Source organism: Physeter macrocephalus, chromosome 14 (genome assembly GCF_002837175.3).
Source record: "Physeter macrocephalus isolate SW-GA chromosome 14, ASM283717v5, whole genome shotgun sequence".
Lineage (NCBI taxonomy): Eukaryota > Metazoa > Chordata > Mammalia > Artiodactyla > Physeteridae > Physeter > Physeter macrocephalus.
In genome coordinates this window covers 81,907,644-81,923,498 of record NC_041227.1, presented here as the reverse complement: position 1 = coordinate 81,923,498, position 15,855 = coordinate 81,907,644, and the positions used below count along the sequence as shown (strand labels likewise).

Here is a 15,855-nt window from a genome sequence, read left to right as displayed (position 1 = left end):
GGAGCGCTGGCCCCGCCCCCCTACGCCGCGAGCCCCCCCCCACCGCCCCGCGGCCGCCCCGCCTCCGCTCCAACCCCCGCCCCCAGCCTGGCCACACCCCGCCCCCGGGGTCTCCCCGAGGCCTCCCCAGGCCAGGAGGCCCCGTCCCTCGCCGTCTCATCTTCCTTCCACACGTGACCGGCCTCGTACCCTGCAAGGGGCCAGGAGTGCACGGCCGCGGCGCGGCCAGCCTGAAGCTTGGGGAGCGTGAGGCCAAGGGGACAGAAGGGCCCCGTGTGAGCTGGCCTCAGCCTTCCTGCGGCTTGGACCGAGCTGGGTGGTGTGGGCAGTCTGCGTCACGCGGGCCTCCGCTGCGCGAGGGCCACGGCCCCCCTCTCGCACCTCCGGGAAGGATGCTATACTCGTGCAGGATCAGCTGCACCAGCTTCTCTGAGCACTGGGTCAGCGTGACCGTCGAGTTGAAGGAGATGCCGCCTCCTTTCTTGGGCTGGAGGAGAGAGGGAGCGGGGATGCTGAGGGAGCGGCAGCTGCAGCCCGCAGCCCTCACGCCGCGGCCACGGCCGGTCCCACCCCCTTGCCGAGGCTCAGAAGCCGGGGCCTCACCTTGAAGTAGATGTTGGGCTTGTGCTTGTTGAGGCGGATGCCGACCGACCCCAGCTCCTTCTCCAGCAGGGACCTGGTGGAGCCCCCGTGGCCTTCACAGGTGCCCGGGGCAGGCCGTGCGGCCGCCACTCTCCACGGCCGGCCCCCCCGCACCCGCCACCGGCCGCTGAACGTCCCCTCCCGGCAACCACAGGTGCTGAGGCGGAGCCCCAGACCCTCTGGCCGGTCCGAGGGGAGATCGCCTGGTGTGCGGCCAGCGTGCAGATAGGCCTGCCGTGCCCTCAGCCGCAGGCCGGGGCGTGAGCAAGGCTCTGCTGTTTGGGGCCGGGCTCCTGGCAGACGCTGGGCAGCAACGGGGCCCCCAGGCCCCCACAGGCAGGAGCCGGAGCCAGGGTGGCACGGCACAGCCCCATCCCCCAGACACAGGCCTCTGGGGAGGCGCCCCAGGCCGCCGGCACCGGGCGTAGCCGTGGGCGGTCTTGCCACTGCCTCCACGTGGCAGAGCGCCAAGCACCCCTGGAACCACCCGCCACGAGCTCAGGGACACACGGGCGGTAGCCGCAGCGTCCCGCTCCCCCCGCAGGGCCTTGCCGGGCGTGTCAGCCTGCCCCGTCCCAACTGCGGACCTCTGCACCTCTCCCTTGGTGGCGTCCAGCATCATGATGACGACGTCGGCTGTGCGTGCCACGGCGATCACCTGCCGGCCACGGCCCTTCCCTGGTCAGGAGGGAGGAACGTGGTTACACGGTGACATGGGCAGGGCCGCGGGACGCCCCGCCCCCAGCCCATAGACTCCTGCCCCGTACAGACCCGCACGGACCCTGCCCCGTGCCACCCCGGGCTGGCGCTTCTCTTGAGCCCTGTCTTACTCGAGGAGATGTGTTTTAGGGGGAACCCCGACACCAGCGCCTGGGGAGGAAAAGCGCCCCCCGCTGCCCCCGCCCCCCGCTCCGTGGGCCCTGAGCTGGGTGCCCCTCCACCACCTGCTCACTCAACCCGCAGAGCCACGCGGGGCAGTCGGTGTTATCTGCCTGTTGCAGACACGAGAAAACCGAGGCCTGGCTTAGAAACACTCAACCACCCGCCCAAGACCACAAAGCTATGTGGTTCCGGGATGTGACGGGTCCGCCCCTCGCGGAACAAGGGTTACAGAGAGGAAGCAGCAGACGGCACGGGGGGAGGGGCGGTAGAGGCGCCACCAAGGTCAGACCCTGCCGTCAGACAACCAGAGAAGGCAGGCGCCAGGCCAAGGGCGCACAGCCACCTGGGGACTGAGGTCACGGCGGGGGGCCCGGGGGTCTCCAGGGGCCTCCTGACCACAGCGGGTGAGCCTCCCCACGGGGGCCAGGCCTCCTCCTGCCGTCAGACAACCAGAGAAGGCAGGCGCCAGGCCAAGGGCGCACAGCCACGTGGGGACTGAGGTCACGGCGGGGGGCCCGGGGGGATCCAGGGGCCTCCTGACCGCAGCGGGCGAGCCTCCCCGCGGGGGCCAGGCCTCCTCCTGCTGGCTGGGAGGGCAGGGTCCTGGGGGCCACCATCGCTCCCCGCGCCAATCCAAGCAGGCAGGAGCTCGCCCTGATAAGGGCGGCGGGCCGGGGACCCCCGGGAGGAGGCTCAACTCCAGTCCCGCACCCCACAGGCGCACGGTCGTTCAGGGCAGACGCTCAGCCGTCCGTCCCGCGCTCCTCCCGGCCGTGAGAAGGAAATGACGACACTCGCTCAGTCACAGGGGTGTCCGAGGATGAAGGGAGCCAACGGTCCGCACGGAGCTGGCACCTGGCAAGGGAGGGACGACCCCAGCGGGCAGCCACCTGCCCCCAAAGCTGAGGGCGTGTCCCACCTCGGAGAACAGGGCTCCAGGACTAGGGCTCCGCTGCCACGCGCCCATCCCTGGCGGGGTCCACCACGCACTGGACGTGGGAACCAAAGCCGCCTGGTGAGCCGTGCGACCCTGGGCAAGTCACTCACCTCCTGGGCCTCGGTCCCCTCAGCTCTGAGGCCAGAGTCCCTCGGGAACAGAGCACCGGGCCCTGGGAGGGGCTGTGAGCCCAACCCTCCCGTCAACCGTCCACAGGCGCCCACAGCGGGGCCTGGGCTCCACCCCGCCCCTCCCACCTGCTCCCCCTCCCACCTTGTGCTGCGCCTTCGATGATCCCGGGAAGGTCCAGGAGCTGGATGTTGGCGCCTTTGTACTAGGATGCAGGAAAGGAGGTAAGGCGGGGCCGGCGGGCCGCGAAGGGGCCTCCCGGGCCAAGTCCGAGCCGCGTCCCCACCCCAGCCAGCCTGGTGCAGACCATGTCCCGCGAGCCGAGGGGCCGCCTGGAGGGCGGGAGTTTTTATAAGCCCCCGGCAGCCACTGCCGACGGTAAGAGCCCTTCACAAGGAAACGACCTCACGGTGGGAGGCCCAAGGCCACAGAACCCCAGCTGCCCGAGGCTCCAAAGCTTCTCGGGGAACAGAAGGAGCCGGCCGGCCACGGGTGACCCGAGGCGGGGCGGTACAGGGCAGCGGGGCACAGGGGGGCACCGGGGGGAGCTGTGCCTGCTGGCGGACTCTCGGAACCAGCCAGGATGGCAGGACGGGCCAGGCGTCCCTGGGGGCCCGGCAGCCCCAACACAGGCACGCACGCGCGCGCGCTCACCCCCCCTCCTGGGATCCGGCAAACCCCGACTTACTTCAATGACCCCAGGGATGCAGGTCAGGGTTGTGAACTCGTAGGACGCAGCCTCACTGGCCGTGGAGGTCATCAGGCTCAGGAAGGTGGACTGGGAGAAAGCAGGTCGTTGCAGCGGGGGTCCTGCCCCACCTCCAGGAGAAGCCCAGGGGTGGGAGCCTGCGACGCCGGGAGACCCCCATCCCCCCGGCTGGGGTGTGATGAGAACAGCTGGAAAAGTCACCTCTGGCCCTGCCTGGGGGGCTCAGCACCACAGGGCCGCCCTGTGCCTGAGGCCTCGGGCCTGTCTCGGGTGGACCCAGGGAGCTGGTTCCTAAGGGGGCTCCCCCGCTACGCTGGGGCCCACCCCGGCTCCACGGAACCTCCAGACCCTTCTGGGCCCAGAGAACCTGGAGCAGGTGTCGGTCCCACGGCACACAGCTGCTGCTCCCAGGAGGGCAAGGAGGCAGGGACCCTCCCGCCTGAGAGCGCGGCCGGCCGGTGGCGCGCGGCTGCGAGGGAGGGAGGGAGGGGAGCGGGGAAGGCTCCGGACGGGACCTCGCGGCTGGCCCACGGTGGGAGTGGGGCCGCACCCGGCCGGGACTGAGCGACCCGGCCTTCGCTCCTGCTTCTGCTGGGGACCCGGGACCTCGTCCCGGTCCCGACCTCGTGACGGAGGTGACAAGGCTGCGGGAGCGCAGCAACCACGGTGATGGACGCTGTGGCCCAGAGGCCAGCAAAGCGGCGGGCAGTGCCAGGAGGGCAGCCCAGCCCGGCCCGGCGCCCCCATCCTAGCCAGCAGGAAGCCGGGGGACAGCTCGCTCACACGCCCTCAGGCCCCTGGAACCCAAAACAGGGCTCGTGAAAGAATCACAAGCCTCAGATCACAAAGTCTCTGCCCAGAGGGCCTCTTGGAAACTTGAGGAAACGTAAAAACCTGGTGGGGTAGACAGGTGTGGCCAGACGGGTGGCCCTGAGAGCCATGGTTGTCAGAGGCCAACCTGCGGGACACCCCCGAACCTGTCTGGCCCCTGCAGGAGGGCGGCCCGTGCCCTCCTGTGCTCGGAGAGGACGGATTCCCAACAGGGCCCAGACCCCAAGGGCACAGCTCTCGGTCACGAGAGTGGCTCCCCCTGGCCTGGGCTTCTCACCCGGGAGAGAGGCCTTGCAGGCTGGAAAGGAAGATCGCAAAAAAGGCTAAACGAGCGAATCCACGGCGGCACCCTAGGAGTCAAGGCCTGGCTGTGCTCGCCGGCCGCCCGGGGGTCACGCCCGGTCAGTTCAGGGCGCCCCGCCACCCCCGCTCCCCGACGGCCTCCGCCTCGAGGTCCCCTCCCCGGGGCTCTGCTCACAGGGCAGCCGCCCCGCTCCACGGGCCTGCCTTCCCCTCTCCTCCGCGAGCTCGGGGCTGAGCGGGCGGGGGCGGAACGGGCCCGGCACGAGGCGCACACTCAGCGAACGTGTGTGCTCGGAGACGAGGCAGAGGCCAGCGGGGCCGCTCCAGCTGGAGAGGCCCCGGCGGGCCCGGGGAGGCTGGGTCTGCGGCGCCCTGGAGCCGGCTCAGAGAGGAGGGAGGGGCGCGGCCGCGGCAGGGCGGAGACCAGCCACCTTCCTCCCCGAGGCCCGCGGTGCCCATCACTGACCTTACCCACAGACGGGAAGCCGATCAGCGCCACGCGGGCGTCGCCCGACTTCATGACGTCGAAGCCCTCGCCTTTGGACGAGGACGATTTGGAGGGTTCCAGGAGCTGGGCCCGATACTTGGCGAGTTTTGCTTTCAGCAGGCCCAGGTGATACTCGGTGGCTAGCAGACGACACAAGATGGAAGGTGAGTGTCCCGGGCGGGTTGGGAGGGTCCCGTACGCAACCAAATACACGCAACCGAATGCTGGCCGGGACCCTCAGAGCCAGACAGCAACCGACAGACAGACACGACCCAATGTCAGTGCTTCTCAGCCAGGGCGGCACCACTCCTGGGAGCATCCCGGAGGGCGTTTTCAGGTGTCGCTGCGATGGTGAAGCGGTGGTGCAGTCTTCACGGGCACTTATCAGGCAGGAGCCGGGGAAGCCCGCAGCTCTCCAGGGTGTAAGTCAGACCAGCAGAGCCAAGAACTGTCCCGTGTCGCAGGGCCACAGAGGGAGCCTGGAGTAGGATCTCTGGGGCCCAGGGCCTCACAGGGCATTTTTACAGCGTTAACAGACACTGACATTCCCAGGAGTGGAGCTACTGTGTATGCTGAGGGAAGACGGTGGCATGTTTTGTTTGAAACTTTACCTAGACGGGCTTGCCTGCTTGGGACCCCAGGCTGCCAACAGGGAGGCCTCGTGTAGGGGACGTGGGTCACCCACACGACACACCTGGACCGTCCGCACTGTGGCTGCCACATGCCCAGTGATTCTGCCCAGAGGTGCAAACACCTCACCGCCTCCTTGTAACTCCACTGCATCTTGGCTGTGCCCCTACGTTCACTTATTGAAGTAAACCCTATTTTAATTATAAGTTACTTTCCTTTTTCGCCTCCTTGATACCGATTTTTTCCAAATTCTCACGTACGTGAGTCACACGACTGCCGGGGAGCTGCGTTTGCAGGGCGGCAGAGGGGGGACAGGCCCTCAGCTACGTGTCCTGTTGCCGCGCTCAGGTGACCGCCTGGCCGCTTCCCGTCTCCACCACCGTCCCTCTCATTCGCACAGTCCAGCCGCCCATTCTCCCCACAGGACCTTTGCACTTGCTACCCCATTTCAACCTCATCTTCCCAAGGCTGGCTCCTTCTCAGCCCAATGTCACCTCTTCAAAGAGGCCTCCCCTGCCCAGTCACGCACAGCTTTAAGAGCCTGTGTTGGAATTCCATCCTGAAATTACGGGCCATTTTACTTTGGAAAAGTTACTTAACCTCCTTGTGCATCAGTTTCTTAATCTGCAGGATAGGGATGTTAGCAGTGATAACTACTGCAGCAGGTTTCTGTAATTAAAGAAAGCTCTGGGAGCAAAGACGGGCACATAGGAAGCTCTCAGTACAAGCTGGTTCTTGTTACCGTCTGCAGTAACCGCCCCCCACCAGGCCCCTCGCTGGTCCCATCTGTGGCCTTCATGGCTTCTCAGCACCACTTGAAACTGGAGCCGACCCTGGAATAACACGGGTTTGAACTGCACGCGTCCACTTGTACGGGAATTTTTTTCAGTGATATCACACTGCTGCGTGGTCCGCGGTTGACTGAATCTGTGGATGCGGAACCGTGGACGTGGAGGGCTGGCTATCGGATGTGGCATTCTCAGATCGTGGGATCTGCGGTGGGTCCCGGAACCAATCCCCCCCTCCCCCATACCGAGGGACAACTGAATCTTGTTTCTTTGCTTCCCTCCCTCCAGAAGGGCAGGATCCTCAGCTTCCGGTGTGGTGCTCAGGAAGTGTTTTGGTAAGCGGATGAGTGAATTGAGGGCAGTGCGAAGTGGTCAAGGACAGGCTCAGCAAGTCAGGTTCACGTGGTCCTTTCTGTCACCCCAGCGCATGAGACTCTGAGCATCTCTGAAGGGAAGGACTAGGTCTTGGTCCCTTAATCACCTTTACATCCCCTCCTGGACCACTGCCAAAGCGGCAGCATCTCAAGCCTCCCCGCTACTTTCCTTGAGCCCCATGGATGATACTCCGCAGGGCAGCCAGGGGGAACTTTTAAAACAGAAGTCTCTGCTGCTTAACACCCTCCACTAGCTTCCACTGCCCTTAGAACACAACCTGGACTCTTTCGCATGACCTACAAGGCCTACACGACTGGCCCACTCCTTTTCCATCCTGCACTCCAGCCCCAGACCTTCAGCTCCTTCAACAAGCCAAGTTCATTCTTGCCTCAGGGCCTCTGCACCAGCTGTTTCCTCTGCCAGGAACAGTCTCTCCCCAGGTCTTTGCATGGCTGGTTCCTTCTTCTCATTCTGGTCTCAGCTCAAACGTCCCCACCTCGTGGTGGCCTCCTCTGATCATCCGACCTTAGTAGCCCCAGCCCCTACCCCGACACGCTTGCTACATCACCCTAGTTTGTCTCCACAGCGTTCATTATTGGCCGAAATTATCTTGTGTATTCAGCTACCAGTTTACAGATGGTCCACTGAAAGGTCAGCTCCATGCGGGCAAGGATGTGCCGGCTGTTCACTGCTTTAACCGCAGTGCCTGGCACCTAGTAAGGGTTCCCCGAGTATTTACAGAATGAGAGCGAAGGAAGCCCCCCAACTTCACAGCCAAGGGAGGACAGACACTGAGACCAACCACCGGCTTGCTTCCTGCTCCTGCAACCCCACAGCAGGGCTGGTCAGACACTGGGCCTCGCCCACCACAGCCAACCACATCTCCCACTACTCCAGACCCTCCTTCTCATCTAGACTCTTCTCCTCACTCTCCTATGAACACGCCGTGCTCACCTCAGCTCCCGGGTCTTTGCCTCAGCAGTGCCCCTCTCCTGGAATCCCCTCCCCTCAACCAGCTCAAGTCCCACCTCCTCCTGGAAGCCTTTTTGGGTGTCACCGGTCTCCTCTCCTCACTGCTCCTCTCCTCTGAGCTCCCGCAGCCCTTACAGTCTGCGCCCAGATCTGATGCTTCATCAAGTGCTACCTACGCTGCGGGATTCACTTTAATACCGGGTGCTCACATGAGTCGAGTGCTTTGCAAACAGAATCTGGTTTAACTTAGCTGTGAGCTAAGAGGGGGCACGGGGTTATTACCCTCATTTGCAGAGGAGGACACTGAGGCTCAAACAGGTGAGGTGACTTCCCAAGCTTTCACAGCAGGTACGAGGTGGAGCCGGGGTCCAAACCCAGGTCCGCCAGACTCAAGTCCTGACTGCCTCCACCCCACCGAGGGGCTCCGGGCAGCTGGCGAGGCTGTACCTGTGTGTGGGGTCTCCTCCTGGACTTCCCCCCACAAAGGAGCAGAGCGCCAATCCACCAGGCCCGACAGCCAGGAGACCCGGATTCGAACCCCGACCCCGCCTCTCCGGGTCGGATGCTTGCTCCGTATGCTGGGGTTCTCTTCTCGGCCCCCTGGTCTAGCCCTGATCCGCGCCCTCGGGATCCCGCCCGGCCCCTCCGGCTCCGGCAGCACCCCCTGCCCGCCGCAGACGCCCCGCCGGGCCGGCCCTCACCCTTGTTCTTCTGCGTGCGGGCGATCTCCTTCTCGATCTCGGAGATCTTCTCCAGGATCCCCATGGCAGCAGCTGAACCAGGCGCACAGGCGAGACAGACTGCAGCGGCTCCGCGAACTCCGGCCCGGCGGCGGCGGCAGATCAGCGTGCGCCGGAAACCCACCAAGAACGGCGTCCGCGTGCGCCCGGTGCGCCGGGATTCAGAGTCCGGCCGGGCGACGTTGAGCGCGGTACCGGACGCTATTGGTTCCGCCCGCTGGGCCGGCGGGGCTGGGGAGGGGTGGGGATGGGCCGGGCCGGGCCGGTGCGTGGCCAGGCCGGAGCGGGCGAGGCCCGGCGAAGATGTGCAGGAGCGAGTCGTGGGAGACCCAAAGGGCCCCTCCCGCGGTGTACCCCGCACTGCGGGTCCCCAGGCAGCCGACTTTGCTGGTGTAAAGAAAAGGCGCTGAGCTGAACGTCTGGTGGCTTATTTTGTGTGGAGGTGAAATGCGGGTCCCCAACCTAGCCTTACTACCTGCCAACAGATGCCTCCTGATAGGACGCAGTATAGACAGCGTCTGTTATGCGGAATTCTTGCCAAAAAATACTGTGTCTGAATTTAGACCCGAGGACACATCAGACAAATCTAGAAAGTGGTACATTTTATGGGACAAGTGGCCTGTCTTCAGAATTGTCAGTGATGTAGGTGGAGGGGCTGGCGGTGGGGGAAGGATTGTTCTAGATTAAGAGATGTTAAATACAATGTGTGGACCTTGCCTGGATTCTGGTTGAAAATTTTTTTTTAACGTATTTATTTATTTTTGGCTGTGTTGGGTCTTCGTTGCTGCGTGCGGGCTTTCTCTAGTTGTGGCGAGCTGGCTTCTCATTGCGGTGGCTTCTCTTGTCGCGGAGCACGGGCTCTGGGCGCGCAGGCTTCCGTAGTTGTGGCCCGTGGGCTCAGTAGTTGTGGCTCGCGGGCTCTAGAGCGCAGGCTCAGTAGTTGTGGCGCACGGGCTTGGCTGCTCCGCGGCACGTGGGCTCTTCCCGGACCGGGGCTCGAACCCGTGTCCCCTGCACTGGCAGGCGGATTCTTAACCACTGTGCCACCAGGGAAGTCCCGTCTGGTTGAAAATTTAAAAAGCAGTTATGAGAAGACATTCTTAGGACAATTGGGAAAAATCTGACTTGGGATAGAATATTAGCTATTCCAGAGTTATTGCTAATTTTCTTGGGTGTAATTACGTAGGAGATTTTCTTTATTCTTAGCAGAGGCACGTAGTGGTGTTCGGGTGTTGTCTTTGTCTGCTCAGGCTTCCATAACAAAATACCATTCACTTAAACAAAAGAATTTAATTTGCTTACAGTTCTGGAGGCTGCAAGTCCCGCATCAGGGTTGCCAGAATGGTTGGGTTCTGGCGCAAGTCCCATTCCTGCCTTACAAACCGCCGCCTTCTTGCCACATCCTTACGTGGCCTTTCCTCGGGGAGTGTGCGCAGGGGGAAAGAGAGACAGAGAGAGAACTCGCTGGTGATTCTTCTTATAAAGGCACTGATCCCATTAGGAGAAGCCCCCTCTTATGACCTCAGTTGACCCCCAAAACCTCCCAAAGGCCCATCTCCAAATACCATCACACTGGGGGCTAGGGCATCAACATATGAATTTGGGGAGGTGACACAAACATTCAGTCCACAACAGGGGTAAAAGGTCATGATGTCTATACCTTACTTTCAAGTACGTGTGTGTGTATGTATATATATTCAGAGAAAGCGTGAAGGAAATGTGGCATTATGTTCACACTTGTTGAACCTGGGGGAAGGGTGTGTGTGTGTGTGTGTATGAATTATTCTTTGAACTTTCCTGCATGTTTTTAATACAAAGTTGGGAGTAGGGAGCAGGTCATTGCAAATCACGCTGTGTTCAGATCCAAGGTTCATAACTGTGTGCGCTTGGTCAAATTTCTTAACCTCTCTGAGCCTGTTTCTACACCCTGAAAATGGGGATAACACGGTTGCTCTAAAAATGAAATAATAGATAAAGTTTGCTAGTTCAAAAGTCCTCCTTGAATGCCAGAGCCACTGTCAGTCACGTGTCCTCCGGGGGTGTCACATCCTCCCCAGACTCAGCCCACGTTTACCAAACGCCTATTATGCACCAGGCTCCAGGTTGGACAGGGGTGTCGTAAACTCCATCTTGCGGCTCTCCTCCTCCTCTGACAAAGCAAGGTTACAAGCCATGCAAAGTGCCTGGCCCAGCGGCTCAAGCTATTCACGGCAGGGCTGAGATATGAAGTCCAGGGACCCCAGGGTAACAGGCAGAACATCTATGTCTGTGGGCTCAGTGAAGTTCAGAGAAGATGGGAGGTGAAAGCCTCTAGGAACTGGGCAGTCCAGGCAAGCGTGGAGCCCTGGCCCGGCGCGGGGGGAAGGTCCTCTCTCTTCCCCAAGACGCGGCTCCCCGCTTTGACTGCTACCACCCTTGTGCCCACGGAGGCGTGTTCACTACCCGTTTACATTTGGGGAGGTGGAAATGTCCTGGAACGTGACTCACCTTTCAAGAGTCCTGGCATCTCTGCTGTTGTGTCTGCTTCACTCGCAATCCCCGGGGGTCTGTTTCTTCGTAAATGTTGTGAAATCAGGCCTACTCCCAGGGTCAAGGGAGAAGAACTAAATAGCAAGCGTTTTCTAGGCAACGGGGCCTTTCCTGCTTGGAAGGTCTGGGTCCTCCAAACCCAAACCTGGGAAGCCAACTACCAACCTCGCGTGTTCATGTCACCCGAGGAATCTCTGAGTAAGAGTTTACAAACTTCTGAAGTGGCCGCTACTGGAACTGTAAAATATTTGATTTGCGCATCAAAGGATACTATCAACAGAGTGAAAAGGAAACCCACGGAATGGGAGAAATATCTGCAAACCATATACTGGATAAGGGGTTAATACCCAGAATATATAAAGAAGCCATCACTCAACAGTGACACAACAACCTGATTTTTAAAATGGATGAAGGACTTGAGTAGACATTTCTCCAGAGAACATATGTGGATGGCCAAAAGCACGTGGAAAGCTGTTCCACGTCACTAGTCATTAGGGAAATGCAAATCAAAACCACAATGAGGGGGCTTCCCTGGTGGCGCAGCGGTCGAGAGTCCGCCTGCCGATGCAGGGGACGCGGGTTCGCGCCCCGGTCCGGGAAGATCCCACGTGCCGCGGAGCGGCTGGGCCCGTGAGCCACGGCCGCTGGGCCTGCGCGTCCGGAGCCTGTGCTCCGCAACGGGAGAGGCCACAACGGTGAGAGGCCCGCGTACCGCAAAAAAAAAAAAAAACCACAATGAGATAACGCCTCACACCCATTAGGACGGGGTGTGTATGTGTGTGTATTTTATATATATATATAGAGAGAGAGAGAGACAGAGAGAGAGAGAGAGAGAGAGATGGCGAGAGCGAGCGAGAAGAAGTGTTGGTGAGAACACGGAGAAAGTGGAACCCTTGTGCACTGTTGCTGGGAATATAAAATGGTGCAGCCAACTATGGAAAACAGTATGCGGGTTCCTCAAAAATTAAAAATAGAACTACCATATGATCTGGCAATTCCACTTCTGAGTACGTATCCAAAAGTGAAAGCAGAGACTTGAAGAGGAATTTGTACACCCATGTTCATTACTTGCAATGCCCCAAAACTGGGAGTAACCCAAGTGTCTGCTGACGGATGAACGGATAAACAAAAGGCGGCCTATACATATAATGGAATATTATTCAGCCTTAAAAAGGAAGGAAATTCTGACCCATGTGAAGTGAAACAGGCCGGTCCCCAAAGGACAGACACTGCAATTCCACTTACATGAGGTCCCTGGAGCCGTCAGGTCCACAGAGATGGAAAGCAGAAGGGTGGGTGCCAGGGGCCGAGGGCGGGGAGTCGGTGTCTAATGGGGGACTGAGCTCCACTTTGGGAAGATGGAAAAGTTCCAGAGATGATGGAGGTGATGGGTGTACAACACGATGAATGTGCTTAATGCCACTGAATTGTACACTTCAAAGTGACCAGAATGGTAAATGTATACTGTGAATATTCTACCGCAATTTTAAAAAACCCTCATCACGTATGACGGTGTGAGATAACTTGCCCGCAAAACCTGCTGAGCACGTTCCTTCCCTCCCACGCTTGCTCTGATTCCCACTGGCCTCTACCAGTCCGTGCAAGCCGCTCCCTCAAGGTCAGAAGTGACCTTCCCGCGGCTGGACGCATGGTCGGCCCCGAGTGTCATGGACACAGCGGGTCCCTCCCTCTCCCGAAGGCCCTGCCGCCCCGCGGCCCGCAGGACCCCAGCTCCCTGGCCTCCCCGCCATCCTCTGCTTCCACCGCGGATCCTCCTCACACCCGTGAGCACCCCCGTCTCGTGGTTTTAAACACCCTGTCTAGATGCTGACGGCTCTCCATCCTCATCTCCAGTCCGGACCTTCCTCCTGAATTTCAGGGCCGCACGGCCACCACCACTTGGAGTCTAACTTGTATCTCCCTCAGGCTTAATGCGTCCAAAACCGAGCTCCATGCCCTCCCCTCAGACCCCCTCCGCCGTCGGCCGCTGCGCCCGATGACCCGCCGTCCTGGGCGCCAGCCAGCTGGGAGCGGCCACGCGTACGGGGCGCAACATCGCCCCCCAGACCCGGCCGCCGGAAACGCACCGCCCGATCCTCACGGGCCCAGGGCGATCGCGGGCGGCCCAGTGAGAGCCGGACCAGCCTGTGGCCACGGGTGCCCACGGCTGGAGGGGGCGGGACCCCCCACCTGTGCCACGTGCGCCGGAGACGAAAGCGCAGTCCAGGTGCATCTTCCCGGAAGCCGCTGTCCGTCATGGCTCTGTGCTTTCTTCGATTCTGGATTCGTCGGCTGGGCATCCGCTCACCACGGGGCCGATTACAGCTTCTGATTTTCTGCATCGCTGCTGCCCCCCTCCCCCCCGAGCCAGCCCGTTTTCAGGGGAGGCAAGGGCTCCCACTCCCCCGTGTGGCTCTCCCACACAGGCCACCGTCCCGGAGCCCACGCTGCTGCTATACCTTCTCGGGCAGCTGTCAAGCCACTACCCAGGGCCCGATCCGCCCAGGGCCAGGCAGCCTCATGCCCCAGGCCCGCCCGAATCACTCCAACTAGCCGGCCCTACACGGTTTGCCCCCCTCCTCCCCCCCTTCCCTCGGAAAGCCCGACAAAGACCCTGGTTTCTGTTTACCTTCTGCCCCAAACCTGGTGCTCCCCACGCGGCCCCGCGTGGCAGGCGTGCTCCCTCCTCTTGAGAAACGTAAGCCACGCAAACCTCTCCACGTCTCCACTCCGACACCTCCGTGAATCAAACGTCGGCGGCGAACCAACGAGACAGTGACCCCAGCTAACACAGAGGCTGCCGGTTCTTCCAAAAGCCTCGGACCCCCCGGAAGGCTCTCGCGGTTACACTTCCCAGGCGGTCTGTCAGCTTTAGCCTCTCCAGCTCGGCAGTGGGCCCTCACTGGTCTCCACGTGCCCCTTCAGTCCCTCCACCCGGGAAGACCCTTTAAAAGCTGCATCGGGTCCCATCCCGCCTCCTCCCACATCCTCCGACGCCTCTCCTCTCTGAGTAAAGCCAGAGTCCTGATCCTGACAGCGACCGACAAGGTCCCACAGGGCCCGAGGCTCCTACACACCCCACCCCGCTGTCCCCTCCGCCTGGAGGGCTCATCCCCACACGTCTGCGTGGCTCGCACCCACCTCCAGGTCTTTGCTCGATGTCACCCGACCGTCTTTGCAACCAGCGCAACCCACAGCGCACCCCCGCCTGCCGCAGCTCTGCCTGCTCCTTCCCTGTAACGCTTGTCCCTCAACGCCATCTAACAGATACGGGGTCTTTACTGTGTCATCGCCATGTAGCCCCCTGCTGGGACATAGGCCATTCTCGGGGTCCGTCACGTGTGGACGTGTCACAGGCACCCAGGACTGCGGTCAGCACACAGCAAGCGCACCTGGGGAAGGTGAACGCTGACGTGGGAGAGGCTACCGCCGTCCCTTCTCTTTATTTACCGGGCTCTGAGGTTCCGGACGGGGAGGAAGTCTCACTGGCTCCGTCCACACACCAGCCAGGCACCAGGCTGGCATCTCTACCCCGACATCACCCAGCAGGTAACCCCGCTCTGCGGGCCAGCTCACAAGCCTGCAGGCCTCAGCCCTCATCATGCAGATGTCCCCCCCATGTTGGAATTCCCTGTGGGGGCCCAGAAACCTCCACAGCCACAGGGCCAGAAAGGGGGTTGGTTTCTTCTAACAGGACCGTTTTGCTTTAGAAATAGGACAGACCCACTGCTTAAATACCTTTATTATTTTTTAAAAATTATTTGGACATAGATAGCTCTGCAAAATACTTCTCCCGTCCCAAACCCTCAAACCCTTTCCACATGTACTCCCTAAAGAAACAAAATACTCACTTTTTGCCCATTCAAATCTAATTTTTAAAAACATGTAAGATTCAAAATCAGATATTATTTTTCTTTCCCAGAACGCGTTAGTAATTTTAAACCACAATGCACATACTCAATGGCGTTTCTTTTTAAAAATTAGCTTATCTGACTATTTATGAGGAAAAAAAAAATCAATTCAAGGCCTTAGAATATAAATTCCCTGTTTCTGAAGGCAAAAGACGTTGAAAAGCCCCCTTTGCTCCCCTGGAGTTTGTGCTGCGCACATCACCACAGAACCAGCAGGCAGGTGGACCGTCTGCTTCACGGGAGGCGTCGCTTAGTTACTGTGGGACCGCAGCCGAGACGCCGTCAAGTCTGCAAGGATGGGTGGTGGGTGGGAGGGGACGACACCAGCAGGAGTGGCGAGGCTGCGAGTGCGGGGTGGAGGGCATCTGAACACAGCAGGAGCCGAGGCCTGAGGATGGGGTCGGGGAGGCGGCAGGGAGTGTGCGTCTGCCCTCGCCGCTCGCTGATGAATACAAGAGTCAACCAAAAACGCTGCACGTAGAAGCAGAGGCACGTGGGTTACGAGAAGGCTCAGGAAAGAATAACCTCGGCTGGGGATGGCCGCCCGGGCTCCTTCGGGAACTAAGTCAGGGCAGATGGTCTGGGGGCTACTCAGAGGATGTGGAGACCACCCCTTCTGCATCCTCGACAGACAGGTTTGTACGAGAGCCAATCTTCATCACAGGTGTGTCCCAAAGAGCTGGCAAAGGGTACCACTTCTTCATCCCCAAACACCGCTGCACTTGACCCCTGGCTCAGCAAGGAAGCCAGCCCACAGCAGAGGCCGGCCCGCCTGGGCAGCCGAGCAGCAGCGCCGCGCAGACACCCTGCCCTGCCCGCTGGAGGACACACACGCGGGCCCCGACAGGCTCCCGGCGGACCTCACCCTCGGCATTCTGAGTGGCACCTGAACCCTTCAAGGAGCTGGTTACGCCCTGCAGCGCTGGCCCAGGCCTTGTGCCCCCAGCTGGGACTGACCAGAGCCAGCCACTCGGCTGCCTTTGGGAGCTT

General features: G+C 60.9%; 1 protein-coding gene across 2 annotated transcripts in view; it reads right to left on the bottom strand.

Moving 5' to 3' along the window:
* The window catches only part of DRG2 (developmentally regulated GTP binding protein 2), a 14,803-nt gene extending 6,255 nt beyond the window's left edge, over positions 1-8,548 (bottom strand). For both annotated transcript variants that reach the window (XM_007121012.3, XM_028499965.2), the window contains exons 1-7: positions 8,387-8,548; positions 4,900-5,060; positions 3,279-3,368; positions 2,735-2,795; positions 1,230-1,320; positions 604-676; positions 397-487 (exon numbers count right to left, since the gene is read on the bottom strand). In XM_007121012.3, coding sequence (XP_007121074.1) covers positions 397-487; positions 604-676; positions 1,230-1,320; positions 2,735-2,795; positions 3,279-3,368; positions 4,900-5,060; positions 8,387-8,450 — 631 coding nt within the window. In that variant the 5' untranslated portion in view covers positions 8,451-8,548. The remainder of the gene's footprint in view (positions 1-396; positions 488-603; positions 677-1,229; positions 1,321-2,734; positions 2,796-3,278; positions 3,369-4,899; positions 5,061-8,386) is intronic.
* Positions 8,549-15,855: the final 7,307 nt, after the last annotated feature.